Raw genomic sequence first — 22,867 nt, 5'->3', positions numbered from 1 at the left:
TACACTTAACTTGACGCTACTTAATGTACATCGCATGGCCAATATTAATTAAAAATAATCTCCACACACGAAAGCTACTACTAGAGTGAAGAAAGATATCACAGTACATTAGGCGCCACAAATCATTTTCCACTGCATCAAACACGGCGCGCCAAACGAACAATACTAATGTTTTTGTCCTCGGGCGAGTGACTCTCCTCTGCAGATGAAGTTCAGCTTGGTAAAGATATCACAGGGACATGGGATTTAATTCCTAAACTCATGATCTCTAACCTGCGATCAGACCCATTTTTAGCATCGGTCATATGGTCTCATATATCGTCGCTCGCTAAATTGCAATACAGAGCTTCCAAATACCGTGCTATCATAGACACGTTCACTCTGCCATGTTGCCTGACCTACTTTAATCTCCCAATATGGTTACCTTACCTAAATTTATTTTTCTGAAGGAGTTTCATCCACGATGAGATAATTTTAGCCTTTCTAGTTAGCACATATTGTAAAAGTCATCACTTCGAATACGTCTAAAATAATGTGTAATGTTCATGAGAAAAATTGCAGCTACTGTGATACAGTTGCAATATATCATTTTGAAAATTCTTTTTATATTGATATGACAAAAGATTTTACGATATTTTGTGTTGTTGCAATGTTATATTTTAAGGGTCACTGGAAAGATTGTGGATTGTTTTGGTTTTTCATACGCATGAATGTTACCTTTTACTTGACTTCCTTTCACAAATCGCGAAGATAACAACACTACCTTTTTTCCCTTAAGTGAAAATTACAGCCCAAGAAAGAATTAGCTCTTCAGTTTCCCGCCAGCACAAGATGCATTGACTTTCCAAAATGTTGTTCTTTGCGAACTGAACAGATCTATACACAGTAAAGTTATGTTCACAATATTCAGTTTCGATATGTGAAATAAAGCTTGTCTTTAACTGTTCAGCTTAGCTTCTGTTTACATACTGTCTTGATCAATCCGTTCCTTATCATTCCTCTTAATTTGCACACCGGTTGAGCTTCAATCTCCCATAGATCTTTACCTAACCAGCCCTGAAAATATCTGGTTAGTTTAGGCTGACTTTGCCATACATTTGAAACTGTAAGATATTCTTAAGACCCTTCTGTCAATATTTAAATACCTCAAATTTAACAGATCCTTACAAGCGGCCTAACCGCTAAACTGGCATCTGACAGAGCTTACCAATAATTAAAATGTCAAAAGCCTACGTACACAAACAACACGAACACATTTTTCAATAACAAGTGCTTAATTTCAAATTTAAATTAAGCACTCTGACCTTTGATGAGATTGAAACTGTCGAAAGTATACGTACACAAACAACACAAACAAATTTTCAGAAACAAATGCTTTATTTCAAATTTAAATTCAGCGCTCTGACCTTTGATAAAAATCATTCGCTATGTACTACAGGAAAAAATCGTAAAAGTGGAGTTCCTTTCAATTAAAATCGACCAAAAAAATACCAGTCATTGCCATGGCAACTTGCACAATCGAAAGCACCTGTAAGTAGGCGGAAAATATAATGCAGCGTGTAGCTACGAAAAGGCTTCGATTTCACAAAACATGACAAGCTGAAAAGTGGAAATTTTCCTAGTGGTTCTTTTGTCCAAGAAAATTAAAGCGAATAAATCCTTCGCGGTATGGCAAACCCCCCGTGGAATAGAGGACCAGTACAGCGGCCTCCAAAAACATCCAACGAACGCAAAAGGTACTTTGTTGTTAGTTTCAGCTCTATATTCTACCGATACAGAGGGAGAGAAAAGACTGCAGAAATACAAGAAGAATCTTAAGGACGGTTCCTACTAATTCAAAGGTCTTTTTGTCCCGGTTTATAATTATGCAGGAAATTTAGATCTTGACAAGTGTTATTGAAATCCAAAAAGAAAATTGGGGGTAACCCCGCATTTTTCAAAGATAATTCCTGAATAATATTTGTAAAAAGCTTTAAAATACAAAATAACGTATGGCGTTCTTTCTCAAATGGAAGCTTAATTATCTCTCGAAAAAGCATGGTTATCCCCAATTTTGTCTTTGGATACCAAGAGTACTTACTAAGATCTACTTTCTCGGAATAGTTTTAAACCGCGCAAAAATATCCCTGAATTAGTAAGTATCACCGATAGGAAACCCGAGTATCTCGAGATGCATAGAACGTATGCGCAATAACAATAGTAGGCACCGTCCTTAATATTCTTGATGATTCCGATTTAAAACTATATAATTCAAATTACCGCATATGACTGAGCCTCAGGTGAACAATGTCAATTGTGCATTCTGGTAAAGACTTTTTCTTCAAGTCATAAATTCTAAGGTGTTGAAAGAATTGCTACGTACTCCGTGGCAAATCCACCGGTAATTGACCTCTGAGAAAAAAGAATTTATTGTGAAACCACCTGACGCAAAAAGAAACAATTAATTTTACCATGTTGCATAATAGAATTTCCAATTTTTCTAAGGATTTCTGAAATATACTGCTAGATAAAACAAGGAGACTTCGATCATTGTGAAGCCGGCGTTATTTTAATCTGTCTCTACAATCCCGGTCAAAAAGATCGTGACACCAAAGCATGTTTGAACCCCCCTCCCCCGTGACAATGTTGATGGCGTAAAAACTGTCGGGCTCCTGGAAAAACGCCGTTCTCTTTGCAACATTGAATAGGGGGAAGGGGTAATCTGCTACGCAGCGTGAAGTGTCCTCTTTATTTTTGTCTGAGATTGTGTAGATGCGTGTCACGCAAGCTGTAGTTAGTAATTGAATGAAAAGGTCATGGGAGCTATTTATGTGAAGTGTCTGTAGAAGTGGGGAGTATGCATATTATGGAAATGATTGAATTTTGCTAGATATATTAAACGAGTATGAATAGGCCAGTAGTTCAAATAAATGAACAACTTGAGGGAAATAATTTCTCGTCAAGGAGGTCTCACTTTTAATTAGGTTAAGAGAATTTATTTACAGTTGTCAATTCTTGTAAACGTTGTTGTTAATTGTGTGCGAGGTGGAGACTTCCTAACTCGTTCTTAGATGAACACTAAAAGATCATTTCTGTTCAGACAGTTGAAAATGTAACGGTGTTGTGATACTTCTTGTGTCGAAATGGGTACATTTTGGGCACTGAGATATAATCTATGGAGGGCAGCGGTGTTCTTGGTGGAAGGCAATTGAGAAGTGTGTACCTCGTGACGTTTCGCGGAATTTATACTCGGGCCTTCTTTAAAAAGGGCAGATTTTAGTAAACAGTGAAGGCACTATGAAATGAAGTTTGCTTCCGAAACTTGCAACTACGGTAAACAAGTGCCAAGTAGACGAACGATTAACAACATATAGGAAGAAAGGAACGATTAACCATTTGATAGACGAACGATTAACCATTTCATAGCGCCAGTACTGAAGAGCAGGAGGTTTAGAGTGATCGGTTTACTTGTGATGCTATTTTACATGATAGGTAAAATCGTTTATTCAGTTGAAAACTGTACAACCCTGAAAACTCTTCATGTTGCAAACAGCCAAAGTTGTTAACCGTCATTATAAATAATTCGCACTTCATAGCTGATTAATTATGCTAAAGCACGGTTAACCAATTGCAAGACTCACCATTTCACTGAAACGGGAGAAATACGCACAAAAGTGCAGTGAACTGAAACTTTGTGTTGACAATTTTTGTTTAATGGCATAAACGACAGTACAACAATTCGGCTTGTCGGGAAATTACGAATGCAAATGGTTAATCGTAGGTGGTTAACCGTATTCGGATTTATGATAAGTCGCCTGTTTGGTCCCACTGTTACGGCGCGTACACTAAAGAACACAGGACAAAAAATATGGATGTTTGAGTTGCTTATGATTATAAACGTTGTTGTAAACAGACTATAACTTTGTAACAAAACATATATTGTAGCTTAGCGGGTGAATTTCCATTGAAGTGACTAGTACAAATTACAGTACAGAGAACTCTGTTCAGTCACCATAGTTTATCCCAATGTACTCTGTTATATGCCCTGATATTGCAGTGATACGGCTTCTCTCTCTAGAAACTTTGAAATAATCAAAAGATAGTTCTTGGTTCTACAGAAATCGTTTGTTAATATCGTATACGACGGCCACGACTCGTAATGACAGCATCTAATCGCTTGCCATCTTCATCGCGCAATTTGGCCAAGCATCTCAGAAGTAAACGCCCCTGTCTACCTGTCAGTTTTCTCGGACGTCCGCGTTGTAAAGTTGAAGTCTTGCTTTTACAGCGGTTCAGGATTTTTTCTCGCGCTGTCGCTGGATTATTCTCCAAACAACTCCACGTGAAACATTACAATGAAGTGCCGTTTTTCGAATTGACATTCCCTTAACTTGGCTCAAATGATACACACGAGCACGTGTGTTATTATCAATCCACCGCCGAGAAACCATTTTTATCGCCTTTCAGCTAAGTCCTGTATCGTGCAGTTGCAATCTCTCCCTAAATACATCTGCAACTACACAGAAAACATGTTCCAGAACATATTCGGCAACAATTAGACACATCGTCCTCATCCAAAGCATAGGAGCACTCACCCAAATGACGCGAGGACAAACGTGGCACATCCATATCATTACACCCAAACCGCAACGAGATCTCTTTAGAACTTTCTACAGATCTGTAATCAACACAATCCCGGTCAAAAAGATCGTGACACCAAAGCATGTTTGAACCCCCCTCCCCCGTGACAATGTTGATGGCGTAAAAACTGTCGGGCTCCTGGAAAAACGCCGTTCTCTTTGCAACATTGAATAGGGGGAAGGGGTAATCTGCTACGCAGCGTGAAGTGTCCCCTTTATTTTTGTCTGAGATTGTGTAGATGCGTGTCACGCAAGCTGTAGTTAGTAATTGAATGAAAAGGTCATGGGAGCTATTTATGTGAAGTGTCTGTAGAAGTGGGGAGTATGCATATTATGGAAATGATTGAATTTTGCTAGATATATTAAACGAGTATGGAGAGGCCAGTAGTTCAAATAAATGAACAACTTGAGGGAAATAATTTCTCGTCAAGGAGGTCTCACTTTTAATTAGGTTAAGAGAATTTATTTACAGTTGTCAATTCTTGTAAACGTTGTTGTTAATTGTGTGCGAGGTGGAGACTTCCTAACTCGTTCTTAGATGAACACTAAAAGATCATTTCTGTTCAGACAGTTGAAAATGTAACGGTGTTGTGATACTTCTTGTGCCGAAAGGGGTACATTTTGGGCACTGAGATATAATCTATGGAGGGCAGCGGTGTTCTTGGTGGAAGGCAATTGAGAAGTGTGTACCTCGTGACGTTTCGCGGAATTTATACTCGGGCCTTCTTTAAAAAGGGCAGATTTTAGTAAACAGTGAAGGCACTATGAAATGAAGTTTGCTTCCGAAACTTGCAACTACGGTAAACAAGTGCCAAGTAGACGAACGATTAACAACATATAGGAAGAAAGGAACGATTAACCATTTGATAGACGAACGATTAACCATTTCATAGCGCCAGTACTGAAGAGCAGGAGGTTTAGAGTGATCGGTTTACTTGTGATGCTATTTTACATGATAGGTAAAATCGTTTATTCAGTTGAAAACTGTACAACCCTGAAAACTCTTCATGTTGCAAACAGCCAAAGTTGTTAACCGTCATTATAAATAATTCGCACTTCATAGCTGATTAATTATGCTAAAGCACGGTTAACCAATTGCAAGACTCACCATTTCACTGAAACGGGAGAAATACGCACAAAAGTGCAGTGAACTGAAACTTTGTGTTGACAATTTTTGTTTAATGGCATAAACGACAGTACAACAATTCGGCTTGTCGGGAAATTACGAATGCAAATGGTTAATCGTAGGTGGTTAACCGTATTCGGATTTATGATAAGTCGCCTGTTTGGTCCCACTGTTACGGCGCGTACACTAAAGAACACAGGACAAAAAATATGGATGTTTGAGTTGCTTATGATTATAAACGTTGTTGTAAACAGACTATAACTTTGTAACAAAACATATATTGTAGCTTAGCGGGTGAATTTCCATTGAAGTGACTAGTACAAATTACAGTACAGAGAACTCTGTTCAGTCACCATAGTTTATCCCAATGTACTCTGTTATATGCCCTGATATTGCAGTGATACGGCTTCTCTCTCTAGAAACTTTGAAATAATCAAAAGATAGTTCTTGGTTCTACAGAAATCGTTTGTTAATATCGTATACGACGGCCACGACTCGTAATGACAGCATCTAATCGCTTGCCATCTTCATCGCGCAATTTGGCCAAGCATCTCAGAAGTAAACGCCCCTGTCTACCTGTCAGTTTTCTCGGACGTCCGCGTTGTAAAGTTGAAGTCTTGCTTTTACAGCGGTTCAGGATTTTTTCTCGCGCTGTCGCTGGATTATTCTCCAAACAACTCCACGTGAAACATTACAATGAAGTGCCGTTTTTCGAATTGACATTCCCTTAACTTGGCTCAAATGATACACACGAGCACGTGTGTTATTATCAATCCACCGCCGAGAAACCATTTTTATCGCCTTTCAGCTAAGTCCTGTATCGTGCAGTTGCAATCTCTCCCTAAATACATCTGCAACTACACAGAAAACATGTTCCAGAACATATTCGGCAACAATTAGACACATCGTCCTCATCCAAAGCATAGGAGCACTCACCCAAATGACGCGAGGACAAACGTGGCACATCCATATCATTACACCCAAACCGCAACGAGATCTCTTTAGAACTTTCTACAGATCTGTAATCAACACAATCCCGGTCAAAAAGATCGTGACACCAAAGCATGTTTGAACCCCCCTCCCCCGTGACAATGTTGATGGCGTAAAAACTGTCGGGCTCCTGGAAAAACGCCGTTCTCTTTGCAACATTGAATAGGGGGAAGGGGTAATCTGCTACGCAGCGTGAAGTGTCCCCTTTATTTTTGTCTGAGATTGTGTAGTTGCGTGTCAGGCGAGTTAGTTAGTGAATGAAAAGGTCATGGGAGCTATTTATGTGAAGTGTCTGTAGAAGTGGGGAGTATGCATATTATGGAAATGATTGAATTTTGCTAGATATATTAAACGAGTATGGAGAGGCCAGTAGTTCAAATAAATGAACAACTTGAGGGAAATAATTTCTCGTCAAGGAGGTCTCACTTTTAATTAGGTTAAGAGAATTTATTTACAGTTGTCAATTCTTGTAAACGTTGTTGTTAATTGTGTGCGAGGTGGAGACTTCCTAACTCGTTCTTAGATGAACACTAAAAGATCATTTCTGTTCAGACAGTTGAAAATGTAACGGTGTTGTGATACTTCTTGTGTCGAAATGGGTACATTTTGGGCACTGAGATATAATCTATGGAGGGCAGCGGTGTTCTTGGTGGAAGGCAATTGAGAAGTGTGTACCTCGTGACGTTTCGCGGAATTTATACTCGGGCCTTCTTTAAAAAGGGCAGATTTTAGTAAACAGTGAAGGCACTATGAAATGAAGTTTGCTTCCGAAACTTGCAACTACGGTAAACAAGTGCCAAGTAGACGAACGATTAACAACATATAGGAAGAAAGGAACGATTAACCATTTGATAGACGAACGATTAACCATTTCATAGCGCCAGTACTGAAGAGCAGGAGGTTTAGAGTGATCGGTTTACTTGTGATGCTATTTTACATGATAGGTAAAATCGTTTATTCAGTTGAAAACTGTACAACCCTGAAAACTCTTCATGTTGCAAACAGCCAAAGTTGTTAACCGTCATTATAAATAATTCGCACTTCATAGCTGATTAATTATGCTAAAGCACGGTTAACCAATTGCAAGACTCACCATTTCACTGAAACGGGAGAAATACGCACAAAAGTGCAGTGAACTGAAACTTTGTGTTGACAATTTTTGTTTAATGGCATAAACGACAGTACAACAATTCGGCTTGTCGGGAAATTACGAATGCAAATGGTTAATCGTAGGTGGTTAACCGTATTCGGATTTATGATAAGTCGCCTGTTTGGTCCCACTGTTACGGCGCGTACACTAAAGAACACAGGACAAAAAATATGGATGTTTGAGTTGCTTATGATTATAAACGTTGTTGTAAACAGACTATAACTTTGTAACAAAACATATATTGTAGCTTAGCGGGTGAATTTCCATTGAAGTGACTAGTACAAATTACAGTACAGAGAACTCTGTTCAGTCACCATAGTTTATCCCAATGTACTCTGTTATATGCCCTGATATTGCAGTGATACGGCTTCTCTCTCTAGAAACTTTGAAATAATCAAAAGATAGTTCTTGGTTCTACAGAAATCGTTTGTTAATATCGTATACGACGGCCACGACTCGTAATGACAGCATCTAATCGCTTGCCATCTTCATCGCGCAATTTGGCCAAGCATCTCAGAAGTAAACGCCCCTGTCTACCTGTCAGTTTTCTCGGACGTCCGCGTTGTAAAGTTGAAGTCTTGCTTTTACAGCGGTTCAGGATTTTTTCTCGCGCTGTCGCTGGATTATTCTCCAAACAACTCCACGTGAAACATTACAATGAAGTGCCGTTTTTCGAATTGACATTCCCTTAACTTGGCTCAAATGATACACACGAGCACGTGTGTTATTATCAATCCACCGCCGAGAAACCATTTTTATCGCCTTTCAGCTAAGTCCTGTATCGTGCAGTTGCAATCTCTCCCTAAATACATCTGCAACTACACAGAAAACATGTTCCAGAACATATTCGGCAACAATTAGACACATCGTCCTCATCCAAAGCATAGGAGCACTCACCCAAATGACGCGAGGACAAACGTGGCACATCCATATCATTACACCCAAACCGCAACGAGATCTCTTTAGAACTTTCTACAGATCTGTAATCAACACAATCCCGGTCAAAAAGATCGTGACACCAAAGCATGTTTGAACCCCCCTCCCCGTGACAATGTTGATGGCGTAAAAACTGTCGGGCTCCTGGAAAAACGCCGTTCTCTTTGCAACATTGAATAGGGGAAGGGGTAATCTGCTACGCAGCGTGAAGTGTCCCCTTTATTTTTGTCTGAGATTGTGTAGATGCGTGTCACGCGAGCTGTAGTTAGTAATTGAATGAAAAGGTCATGGGAGCTATTTATGTGAAGTGTCTGTAGCAGTGGGGAGCATGCAGATTATGGAAATGATTGAATTTTGCTAGATATATTAAACGAGTATGGAGAGGCCAGTAGTTCAAATAAATGAACAACTTGAGGGAAATAATTTCTCGTCAAGGAGGTCTCACTTTTAATTAGGTTAAGAGAATTTATTTACAGTTGTCAATTCTTGTAAACGTTGTTGTTAATTGTGTGCGAGGTGGAGACTTCCTAACTCGTTCTTAGATGAACACTAAAAGATCATTTCTGTTCAGACAGTTGAAAATGTAACGGTGTTGTGATACTTCTTGTGTCGAAATGGGTACATTTTGGGCACTGAGATATAATCTATGGAGGGCAGCGGTGTTCTTGGTGGAAGGCAATTGAGAAGTGTGTACCTCGTGACGTTTCGCGGAATTTATACTCGGGCCTTCTTTAAAAAGGGCAGATTTTAGTAAACAGTGAAGGCACTATGAAATGAAGTTTGCTTCCGAAACTTGCAACTACGGTAAACAAGTGCCAAGTAGACGAACGATTAACAACATATAGGAAGAAAGGAACGATTAACCATTTGATAGACGAACGATTAACCATTTCATAGCGCCAGTACTGAAGAGCAGGAGGTTTAGAGTGATCGGTTTACTTGTGATGCTATTTTACATGATAGGTAAAATCGTTTATTCAGTTGAAAACTGTACAACCCTGAAAACTCTTCATGTTGCAAACAGCCAAAGTTGTTAACCGTCATTATAAATAATTCGCACTTCATAGCTGATTAATTATGCTAAAGCACGGTTAACCAATTGCAAGACTCACCATTTCACTGAAACGGGAGAAATACGCACAAAAGTGCAGTGAACTGAAACTTTGTGTTGACAATTTTTGTTTAATGGCATAAACGACAGTACAACAATTCGGCTTGTCGGGAAATTACGAATGCAAATGGTTAATCGTAGGTGGTTAACCGTATTCGGATTTATGATAAGTCGCCTGTTTGGTCCCACTGTTACGGCGCGTACACTAAAGAACACAGGACAAAAAATATGGATGTTTGAGTTGCTTATGATTATAAACGTTGTTGTAAACAGACTATAACTTTGTAACAAAACATATATTGTAGCTTAGCGGGTGAATTTCCATTGAAGTGACTAGTACAAATTACAGTACAGAGAACTCTGTTCAGTCACCATAGTTTATCCCAATGTACTCTGTTATATGCCCTGATATTGCAGTGATACGGCTTCTCTCTCTAGAAACTTTGAAATAATCAAAAGATAGTTCTTGGTTCTACAGAAATCGTTTGTTAATATCGTATACGACGGCCACGACTCGTAATGACAGCATCTAATCGCTTGCCATCTTCATCGCGCAATTTGGCCAAGCATCTCAGAAGTAAACGCCCCTGTCTACCTGTCAGTTTTCTCGGACGTCCGCGTTGTAAAGTTGAAGTCTTGCTTTTACAGCGGTTCAGGATTTTTTCTCGCGCTGTCGCTGGATTATTCTCCAAACAACTCCACGTGAAACATTACAATGAAGTGCCGTTTTTCGAATTGACATTCCCTTAACTTGGCTCAAATGATACACACGAGCACGTGTGTTATTATCAATCCACCGCCGAGAAACCATTTTTATCGCCTTTCAGCTAAGTCCTGTATCGTGCAGTTGCAATCTCTCCCTAAATACATCTGCAACTACACAGAAAACATGTTCCAGAACATATTCGGCAACAATTAGACACATCGTCCTCATCCAAAGCATAGGAGCACTCACCCAAATGACGCGAGGACAAACGTGGCACATCCATATCATTACACCCAAACCGCAACGAGATCTCTTTAGAACTTTCTACAGATCTGTAATCAACACAATCCCGGTCAAAAAGATCGTGACACCAAAGCATGTTTGAACCCCCCTCCCCCGTGACAATGTTGATGGCGTAAAAACTGTCGGGCTCCTGGAAAAACGCCGTTCTCTTTGCAACATTGAATAGGGGGAAGGGGTAATCTGCTACGCAGCGTGAAGTCTCCCCTTTATTTTTGTCTGAGATTGTGTAGATGCGTGTCACGCGAGCTGTAGTTAGTAATTGAATGAAAAGGTCATGGGAGCTATTTATGTGAAGTGTCTGTAGAAGTGGGGAGTATGCATATTATGGAAATGATTGAATTTTGCTAGATATATTAAACGAGTATGGAGAGGCCAGTAGTTCAAATAAATGAACAACTTGAGGGAAATAATTTCTCGTCAAGGAGGTCTCACTTTTAATTAGGTTAAGAGAATTTATTTACAGTTGTCAATTCTTGTAAACGTTGTTGTTAATTGTGTGCGAGGTGGAGACTTCCTAACTCGTTCTTAGATGAACACTAAAAGATCATTTCTGTTCAGACAGTTGAAAATGTAACGGTGTTGTGATACTTCTTGTGTCGAAATGGGTACATTTTGGGCACTGAGATATAATCTATGGAGGGCAGCGGTGTTCTTGGTGGAAGGCAATTGAGAAGTGTGTACCTCGTGACGTTTCGCGGAATTTATACTCGGGCCTTCTTTAAAAAGGGCAGATTTTAGTAAACAGTGAAGGCACTATGAAATGAAGTTTGCTTCCGAAACTTGCAACTACGGTAAACAAGTGCCAAGTAGACGAACGATTAACAACATATAGGAAGAAAGGAACGATTAACCATTTGATAGACGAACGATTAACCATTTCATAGCGCCAGTACTGAAGAGCAGGAGGTTTAGAGTGATCGGTTTACTTGTGATGCTATTTTACATGATAGGTAAAATCGTTTATTCAGTTGAAAACTGTACAACCCTGAAAACTCTTCATGTTGCAAACAGACAAATTTTTTAACCGTCATTATAAATAATACGAAATTCATAGCTGATTAATTATGCTAAAGCACGGTTAACCAATTGCAAGACTCACCATTTCACTGAAACGGGAGAAATACGCACAAAAGTGCAGTGAACTGAAACTTTGTGTTGACAATTTTTGTTTAATGGCATAAACGACAGTACAACAATTCGGCTTGTCGGGAAATTACGAATGCAAATGGTTAATCGTAGGTGGTTAACCGTATTCGGATTTATGATAAGTCGCCTGTTTGGTCCCACTGTTACGGCGCGTACACTAAAGAACACAGGACAAAAAATATGGATGTTTGAGTTGCTTATGATTATAAACGTTGTTGTAAACAGACTATAACTTTGTAACAAAACATATATTGTAGCTTAGCGGGTGAATTTCCATTGAAGTGACTAGTACAAATTACAGTACAGAGAACTCTGTTCAGTCACCATAGTTTATCCCAATGTACTCTGTTATATGCCCTGATATTGCAGTGATACGGCTTCTCTCTCTAGAAACTTTGAAATAATCAAAAGATAGTTCTTGGTTCTACAGAAATCGTTTGTTAATATCGTATACGACGGCCACGACTCGTAATGACAGCATCTAATCGCTTGCCATCTTCATCGCGCAATTTGGCCAAGCATCTCAGAAGTAAACGCCCCTGTCTACCTGTCAGTTTTCTCGGACGTCCGCGTTGTAAAGTTGAAGTCTTGCTTTTACAGCGGTTCAGGATTTTTTCTCGCGCTGTCGCTGGATTATTCTCCAAACAACTCCACGTGAAACATTACAATGAAGTGCCGTTTTTCGAATTGACATTCCCTTAACTTGGCTCAAATGATACACACGAGCACGTGTGTTATTATCAATCCACCGCCGAGAAACCATTTTTATCGCCTTTCAGCTAAGTCCTGTATCGTGCAGTTGCAATCTCTCCCTAAATACATCTGCAACTACACAGAAAACATGTTCCAGAACATATTCGGCAACAATTAGACACATATTCCTCATCCAAAGCATAGGAGCACTCACCCAAATGACGCGAGGACAAACGTGGCACATCCATATCTTTACAACCAAACCGCAACGAGATCTCTGTAGAACTTTCTACAGTTCTGTAATCAACACATGTGTGTAGCTGCGTGTCACGCGAGCTGTAGTTAGTAATTGAATGAAAAGGTCATGGGAGCTATTTATGTGAAGTGTCTGTAGAAGTGGGGAGTATGCATATTATGGAAATGATTGAATTTTGCTAGATATATTTAACGAGTATGAAGAGGCCAGTAGTTCAAATAAATGAACAACTTGAGGGAAATAATTTCTCGTCAAGGAGGTCTCACTTTTAATTAGGTTAAGAGAATTTATTTACAGTTGTCAATTCTTGTAAACGTTGTTGTTAATTGTGTGCGAGGTGGAGACTTCCTAACTCGTTCTTAGATGAACACTAAAAGATCATTTCTGTTCAGACAGTTGAAAATGTAACGGTGTTGTGATACTTCTTGTGTCGAAATGGGTACATTTTGGGCACTGAGATATAATCTATGGAGGGCAGCGGTGTTCTTGGTGGAAGGCAATTGAGAAGTGTGTACCTCGTGACGTTTCGCGGAATTTATACTCGGGCCTTCTTTAAAAAGGGCAGATTTTAGTAAACAGTGAAGGCACTATGAAATGAAGTTTGCTTCCGAAACTTGCAACTACGGTAAACAAGTGCCAAGTAGACGAACGATTAACAACATATAGGAAGAAAGGAACGATTAACCATTTGATAGACGAACGATTAACCATTTCATAGCGCCAGTACTGAAGAGCAGGAGGTTTAGAGTGATCGGTTTACTTGTGATGCTATTTTACATGATAGGTAAAATCGTTTATTCAGTTGAAAACTGTACAACCCTGAAAACTCTTCATGTTGCAAACAGCCAAAGTGGTTAACCGTCATTATAAATAATCCGCAATTCATAGCTGATTAATTATGCTAAAGCACGGTTAACCAATTGCAAGACTCACCATTTCACTGAAACGGGAGAAATACGCACAAAAGTGCAGTGAACTGAAACTTTGTGTTGACAATTTTTGTTTAATGGCATAAACGACAGTACAACAATTCGGCTTGTCGGGAAATTACGAATGCAAATGGTTAATCGTAGGTGGTTAACCGTATTCGGATTTATGATAAGTCGCCTGTTTGGTCCCACTGTTACGGCGCGTACACTAAAGAACACAGGACAAAAATATGGATGTTTGAGTTGCTTATGATTATAAACGTTGTTGTAAACAGACTATAACTTTGTAACAAAACATATATTGTAGCTTAGCGGGTGAATTTCCATTGAAGTGACTAGTACAAATTACAGTACAGAGAACTCTGTTCAGTCACCATAGTTTATCCCAATGTACTCTGTTATATGCCCTGATATTGCAGTGATACGGCTTCTCTCTCTAGAAACTTTGAAATAATCAAAAGATAGTTCTTGGTTCTACAGAAATCGTTTGTTAATATCGTATACGACGGCCACGACTCGTAATGACAGCATCTAATCGCTTGCCATCTTCATCGCGCAATTTGGCCAAGCATCTCAGAAGTAAACGCCCCTGTCTACCTGTCAGTTTTCTCGGACGTCCGCGTTGTAAAGTTGAAGTCTTGCTTTTACAGCGGTTCAGGATTTTTTCTCGCGCTGTCGCTGGATTATTCTCCAAACAACTCCACGTGAAACATTACAATGAAGTGCCGTTTTTCGAATTGACATTCCCTTAACTTGGCTCAAATGATACACACGAGCACGTGTGTTATTATCAATCCACCGCCGAGAAACCATTTTTATCGCCTTTCAGCTAAGTCCTGTATCGTGCAGTTGCAATCTCTCCCTAAATACATCTGCAACTACACAGAAAACATGTTCCAGAACATATTCGGCAACAATTAGACACATCGTCCTCATCCAAAGCATAGGAGCACTCACCCAAATGACGCGAGGACAAACGTGGCACATCCATATCATTACACCCAAACCGCAACGAGATCTCTTTAGAACTTTCTACAGATCTGTAATCAACACAATCCCGGTCAAAAAGATCGTGACACCAAAGCATGTTTGAACCCCCCTCCCCCGTGACAATGTTGATGGCGTAAAAACTGTCGGGCTCCTGGAAAAACGCCGTTCTCTTTGCAACATTGAATAGGGGGAAGGGGTAATCTGCTACGCAGCGTGAAGTGTCCCCTTTATTTTTGTCTGAGATTGTGTAGTTGCGTGTCAGGCGAGTTAGTTAGTGAATGAAAAGGTCATGGGAGCTATTTATGTGAAGTGTCTGTACAAGTGGGGTGTATGCATATTATGGAAATGATTGAATTTTGCTAGATATATTAAACGAGTACGCAGAGGCCAGTAGTTCAAATAAATGAACAACTTGAGGGAAATAATTTCTCGTCGAGGAGGTCTCACTTTTAATTAGGTTAAGAGAATTTATTTACAGTTGTCAATTCTTGTAAACGTTGTTGTTAATTGTGTGCGAGGTGGAGACTTCCTAACTCGTTCTTAGATGAACACTAAAAGATCATTTCTGTTCAGACAGTTGAAAATGTAACGGTGTTGTGATACTTCTTGTGTCGAAATGGGTACATTTTGGGCACTGAGATATAATCTATGGAGGGCAGCGGTGTTCTTGGTGGAAGGCAATTGAGAAGTGTGTACCTCGTGACGTTTCGCGGAATTTATACTCGGGCCTTCTTTAAAAAGGGCAGATTTTAGTAAACAGTGAAGGCACTATGAAATGAAGTTTGCTTCCGAAACTTGCAACTACGGTAAACAAGTGCCAAGTAGACGAACGATTAACAACATATAGGAAGAAAGGAACGATTAACCATTTGATAGACGAACGATTAACCATTTCATAGCGCCAGTACTGAAGAGCAGGAGGTTTAGAGTGATCGGTTTACTTGTGATGCTATTTTACATGATAGGTAAAATCGTTTATTCAGTTGAAAACTGTACAACCCTGAAAACTCTTCATGTTGCAAACAGCCAAAGTTGTTAACCGTCATTATAAATAATTCGCACTTCATAGCTGATTAATTATGCTAAAGCACGGTTAACCAATTGCAAGACTCACCATTTCACTGAAACGGGAGAAATACGCACAAAAGTGCAGTGAACTGAAACTTTGTGTTGACAATTTTTGTTTAATGGCATAAACGACAGTACAACAATTCGGCTTGTCGGGAAATTACGAATGCAAATGGTTAATCGTAGGTGGTTAACCGTATTCGGATTTATGATAAGTCGCCTGTTTGGTCCCACTGTTACGGCGCGTACACTAAAGAACACAGGACAAAAAATATGGATGTTTGAGTTGCTTATGATTATAAACGTTGTTGTAAACAGACTATAACTTTGTAACAAAACATATATTGTAGCTTAGCGGGTGAATTTCCATTGAAGTGACTAGTACAAATTACAGTACAGAGAACTCTGTTCAGTCACCATAGTTTATCCCAATGTACTCTGTTATATGCCCTGATATTGCAGTGATACGGCTTCTCTCTCTAGAAACTTTGAAATAATCAAAAGATAGTTCTTGGTTCTACAGAAATCGTTTGTTAATATCGTATACGACGGCCACGACTCGTAATGACAGCATCTAATCGCTTGCCATCTTCATCGCGCAATTTGGCCAAGCATCTCAGAAGTAAACGCCCCTGTCTACCTGTCAGTTTTCTCGGACGTCCGCGTTGTAAAGTTGAAGTCTTGCTTTTACAGCGGTTCAGGATTTTTTCTCGCGCTGTCGCTGGATTATTCTCCAAACAACTCCACGTGAAACATTACAATGAAGTGCCGTTTTTCGAATTGACATTCCCTTAACTTGGCTCAAATGATACACACGAGCACGTGTGTTATTATCAATCCACCGCCGAGAAACCATTTTTATCGCCTTTCAGCTAAGTCCTGTATCGTGCAGTTGCAATCTCTCCCTAAATACATCTGCAACTACACAGAAAACATGTTCCAGAACATATTCGGCAACAATTAGACACATCGTCCTCATCCAAAGCATAGGAGCACTCACCCAAATGACGCGAGGACAAACGTGGCACATCCATATCATTACACCCAAACCGCAACGAGATCTCTTTAGAACTTTCTACAGATCTGTAATCAACACAATCCCGGTCAAAAAGATCGTGACACCAAAGCATGTTTGAACCCCCCTCCCCCGTGACAATGTTGATGGCGTAAAAACTGTCGGGCTCCTGGAAAAACGCCGTTCTCTTTGCAACATTGAATAGGGGGAAGGGGTAATCTGCTACGCAGCGTGAAGTGTCCCCTTTATTTTTGTCTGAGATTGTGTAGATGCGTGTCACACGAGCTGTAGTTAGTAATTGAATGAAAAGGTCATGGGAGCTATTTATGTGAAGTGTCTGTAGAAGTGGGGAGTATGCATATTATGGAAATGATTGAATTTTGCTAGATATATTAAACGAGTATGGAGAGGCCAGTAGTTCAAATAAATGAACAACTTGAGGGAAATAATTTCTCGTCAAGGAGGTCTCACTTTTAATTAGGTTAAGAGAATTTATTTACAGTTGTCAATTCTTGTAAACGTTGTTGTTAATTGTGTGCGAGGTGGAGACTTCCTAACTCGTTCTTAGATGAACACTAAAAGATCATTTCTGTTCAGACAGTTGAAAATGTAACGGTGTTGTGATACTTCTTGTGCCGAAATGGGTACATTTTGGGCACTGAGATATAATCTATGGAGGGCAGCGGTGTTCTTGGTGGAAGGCAATTGAGAAGTGTGTACCTCGTGACGTTTCGCGGAATTTATACTCGGGCCTTCTTTAAAAAGGGCAGATTTTAGTAAACAGTGAAGGCACTATGAAATGAAGTTTGCTTCCGAAACTTGCAACTACGGTAAACAAGTGCCAAGTAGACGAACGATTAACAACATATAGGAAGAAAGGAACGATTAACCATTTGATAGACGAACGATTAACCATTTCATAGCGCCAGTACTGAAGAGCAGGAGGTTTAGAGTGATCGGTTTACTTGTGATGCTATTTTACATGATAGGTAAAATCGTTTATTCAGTTGAAAACTGTACAACCCTGAAAACTCTTCATGTTGCAAACAGCCAAACTTGTTAACCGTCATTATAAATAATGCGCACTTCATAGCTGATTAATTATGCTAAAGCACGGTTAACCAATTGCAAGACTCACCATTTCACTGAAACGGGAGAAATACGCACAAAAGTGCAGTGAACTGAAACTTTGTGTTGACAATTTTTGTTTAATGGCATAAACGACAGTACAACAATTCGGCTTGTCGGGAAATTACGAATGCAAATGGTTAATCGTAGGTGGTTAACCGTATTCGGATTTATGATAAGTCGCCTGTTTGGTCCCACTGTTACGGCGCGTACACTAAAGAACACAGGACAAAAAATATGGATGTTTGAGTTGCTTATGATTATAAACGTTGTTGTAAACAGACTATAACTTTGTAACAAAACATATATTGTAGCTTAGCGGGTGAATTTCCATTGAAGTGACTAGTACAAATTACAGTACAGAGAACTCTGTTCAGTCACCATAGTTTATCCCAATGTACTCTGTTATATGCCCTGATATTGCAGTGATACGGCTTCTCTCTCTAGAAACTTTGAAATAATCAAAAGATAGTTCTTGGTTCTACAGAAATCGTTTGTTAATATCGTATACGACGGCCACGACTCGTAATGACAGCATCTAATCGCTTGCCATCTTCATCGCGCAATTTGGCCAAGCATCTCAGAAGTAAACGCCCCTGTCTACCTGTCAGTTTTCTCGGACGTCCGCGTTGTAAAGTTGAAGTCTTGCTTTTACAGCGGTTCAGGATTTTTTCTCGCGCTGTCGCTGGATTATTCTCCAAACAACTCCACGTGAAACATTACAATGAAGTGCCGTTTTTCGAATTGACATTCCCTTAACTTGGCTCAAATGATACACACGAGCACGTGTGTTATTATCAATCCACCGCCGAGAAACCATTTTTATCGCCTTTCAGCTAAGTCCTGTATCGTGCAGTTGCAATCTCTCCCTAAATACATCTGCAACTACACAGAAAACATGTTCCAGAACATATTCGGCAACAATTAGACACATAGTCCTCATCCAAAGCATAGGAGCACTCACCCAAATGACGCGAGGACAAACGTGGCACATCCATATCTTTACAACCAAACCGCAACGAGATCTCTGTAGAACTTTCTACAGTTCTGTAATCAACACATGTGTGTAGCTGCGTGTCACGCGAGCTGTAGTTAGTAATTGAATGAAAAGGTCATGGGAGCTATTTATGTGAAGTGTCTGTACAAGTGGGGAGTATGCATATTATGGAAATGATTGAATTTTGCTAGATATATTAAACGAGTATGGAGAGGCCAGTAGTTCAAATAAATGAACAACTTGAGGGAAATAATTTCTCGTCAAGGAGGTCTCACTTTTAATTAGGTTAAGAGAATTTATTTACAGTTGTCAATTCTTGTAAACGTTGTTGTTAATTGTGTGCGAGGTGGAGACTTCCTAACTCGTTCTTAGATGAACACTAAAAGATCATTTCTGTTCAGACAGTTGAAAATGTAACGGTGTTGTGATACTTCTTGTGTCGAAATGGGTACATTTTGGGCACTGAGATATAATCTATGGAGGGCAGCGGTGTTCTTGGTGGAAGGCAATTGAGAAGTGTGTACCTCGTGACGTTTCGCGGAATTTATACTCGGGCCTTCTTTAAAAAGGGCAGATTTTAGTAAACAGTGAAGGCACTATGAAATGAAGTTTGCTTCCGAAACTTGCAACTACGGTAAACAAGTGCCAAGTAGACGAACGATTAACAACATATAGGAAGAAAGGAACGATTAACCATTTGATAGACGAACGATTAACCATTTCATAGCGCCAGTACTGAAGAGCAGGAGGTTTAGAGTGATCGGTTTACTTGTGATGCTATTTTACATGATAGGTAAAATCGTTTATTCAGTTGAAAACTGTACAACCCTGAAAACTCTTCATGTTGCAAACAGCCAAAGTTGTTAACCGTCATTATAAATAATCCGCAATTCATAGCTGATTAATTATGCTAAAGCACGGTTAACCAATTGCAAGACTCACCATTTCACTGAAACGGGAGAAATACGCACAAAAGTGCAGTGAACTGAAACTTTGTGTTGACAATTTTTGTTTAATGGCATAAACGACAGTACAACAATTCGGCTTGTCGGGAAATTACGAATGCAAATGGTTAATCGTAGGTGGTTAACCGTATTCGGATTTATGATAAGTCGCCTGTTTGGTCCCACTGTTACGGCGCGTACACTAAAGAACACAGGACAAAAATATGGATGTTTGAGTTGCTTATGATTATAAACGTTGTTGTAAACAGACTATAACTTTGTAACAAAACATATATTGTAGCTTAGCGGGTGAATTTCCATTGAAGTGACTAGTACAAATTACAGTACAGAGAACTCTGTTCAGTCACCATAGTTTATCCCAATGTACTCTGTTATATGCCCTGATATTGCAGTGATACGGCTTCTCTCTCTAGAAACTTTGAAATAATCAAAAGATAGTTCTTGGTTCTACAGAAATCGTTTGTTAATATCGTATACGACGGCCACGACTCGTAATGACAGCATCTAATCGCTTGCCATCTTCATCGCGCAATTTGGCCAAGCATCTCAGAAGTAAACGCCCCTGTCTACCTGTCAGTTTTCTCGGACGTCCGCGTTGTAAAGTTGAAGTCTTGCTTTTACAGCGGTTCAGGATTTTTTCTCGCGCTGTCGCTGGATTATTCTCCAAACAACTCCACGTGAAACATTACAATGAAGTGCCGTTTTTCGAATTGACATTCCCTTAACTTGGCTCAAATGATACACACGAGCACGTGTGTTATTATCAATCCACCGCCGAGAAACCATTTTTATCGCCTTTCAGCTAAGTCCTGTATCGTGCAGTTGCAATCTCTCCCTAAATACATCTGCAACTACACAGAAAACATGTTCCAGAACATATTCGGCAACAATTAGACACATCGTCCTCATCCAAAGCATAGGAGCACTCACCCAAATGACGCGAGGACAAACGTGGCACATCCATATCATTACACCCAAACCGCAACGAGATCTCTTTAGAACTTTCTACAGATCTGTAATCAACACAATCCCGGTCAAAAAGATCGTGACACCAAAGCATGTTTGAACCCCCCTCCCCCGTGACAATGTTGATGGCGTAAAAACTGTCGGGCTCCTGGAAAAACGCCGTTCTCTTTGCAACATTGAATAGGGGAAGGGGTAATCTGCTACGCAGCGTGAAGTGTCCCCTTTATTTTTGTCTGAGATTGTGTAGCTGCGTGTCACGCGAGCTGTAGTTAGTAATTGAATGAAAAGGTCATGGGAGCTATTTATGTGAAGTGTCTGTAGAAGTGGGGAGTATGCATATTATGGAAATGATTGAATTTTGCTAGATATATTAAACGAGTATGGAGAGGCCAGTAGTTCAAATAAATGAACAACTTGAGGGAAATAATTTCTCGTCAAGGAGGTCTCACTTTTAATTAGGTTAAGAGAATTTATTTACAGTTGTCAATTCTTGTAAACGTTGTTGTTAATTGTGTGCGAGGTGGAGACTTCCTAACTCGTTCTTAGATGAACACTAAAAGATCATTTCTGTTCAGACAGTTGAAAATGTAACGGTGTTGTGATACTTCTTGTGCCGAAATGGGTACATTTTGGGCACTGAGATATAATCTATGGAGGGCAGCGGTGTTCTTGGTGGAAGGCAATTGAGAAGTGTGTACCTCGTGACGTTTCGCGGAATTTATACTCGGGCCTTCTTTAAAAAGGGCAGATTTTAGTAAACAGTGAAGGCACTATGAAATGAAGTTTGCTTCCGAAACTTGCAACTACGGTAAACAAGTGCCAAGTAGACGAACGATTAACAACATATAGGAAGAAAGGAACGATTAACCATTTGATAGACGAACGATTAACCATTTCATAGCGCCAGTACTGAAGAGCAGGAGGTTTAGAGTGATCGGTTTACTTGTGATGCTATTTTACATGATAGGTAAAATCGTTTATTCAGTTGAAAACTGTACAACCCTGAAAACTCTTCATGTTGCAAACAGCCAAAGTGGTTAACCGTCATTATAAATAATCCGCAATTCATAGCTGATTAATTATGCTAAAGCACGGTTAACCAATTGCAAGACTCACCATTTCACTGAAACGGGAGAAATACGCACAAAAGTGCAGTGAACTGAAACTTTGTGTTGACAATTTTTGTTTAATGGCATAAACGACAGTACAACAATTCGGCTTGTCGGGAAATTACGAATGCAAATGGTTAATCGTAGGTGGTTAACCGTATTCGGATTTATGATAAGTCGCCTGTTTGGTCCCACTGTTACGGCGCGTACACTAAAGAACACAGGACAAAAATATGGATGTTTGAGTTGCTTATGATTATAAACGTTGTTGTAAACAGACTATAACTTTGTAACAAAACATATATTGTAGCTTAGCGGGTGAATTTCCATTGAAGTGACTAGTACAAATTACAGTACAGAGAACTCTGTTCAGTCACCATAGTTTATCCCAATGTACTCTGTTATATGCCCTGATATTGCAGTGATACGGCTTCTCTCTCTAGAAACTTTGAAATAATCAAAAGATAGTTCTTGGTTCTACAGAAATCGTTTGTTAATATCGTATACGACGGCCACGACTCGTAATGACAGCATCTAATCGCTTGCCATCTTCATCGCGCAATTTGGCCAAGCATCTCAGAAGTAAACGCCCCTGTCTACCTGTCAGTTTTCTCGGACGTCCGCGTTGTAAAGTTGAAGTCTTGCTTTTACAGCGGTTCAGGAT

At 39.7% G+C, this 22,867-nt stretch overlaps 1 protein-coding gene across 1 annotated transcript in view; it reads left to right on the top strand.

The window, feature by feature from the left end:
• The first annotated feature begins 1,584 nt into the window (after window positions 1-1,584).
• LOC138059941 (coiled-coil domain-containing protein 154-like) overlaps window positions 1,585-22,867 on the top strand; it is a 68,436-nt gene continuing 47,153 nt past the window's right edge. Inside the window, exon 1 of the mRNA XM_068905602.1 lies at window positions 1,585-1,736. Within this exon, the coding sequence (XP_068761703.1) occupies window positions 1,669-1,736 (68 nt within the window). The 5' untranslated portion in view covers window positions 1,585-1,668. The remainder of the gene's footprint in view (window positions 1,737-22,867) is intronic.

Source organism: Montipora capricornis, chromosome 8 (assembly GCF_036669925.1).
Source record: "Montipora capricornis isolate CH-2021 chromosome 8, ASM3666992v2, whole genome shotgun sequence".
Lineage (NCBI taxonomy): Eukaryota > Metazoa > Cnidaria > Anthozoa > Scleractinia > Acroporidae > Montipora > Montipora capricornis.
The sequence above is the reverse complement of the archived record's forward strand: the minus strand, read 5'-3'. Positions and strand labels throughout refer to the sequence as shown.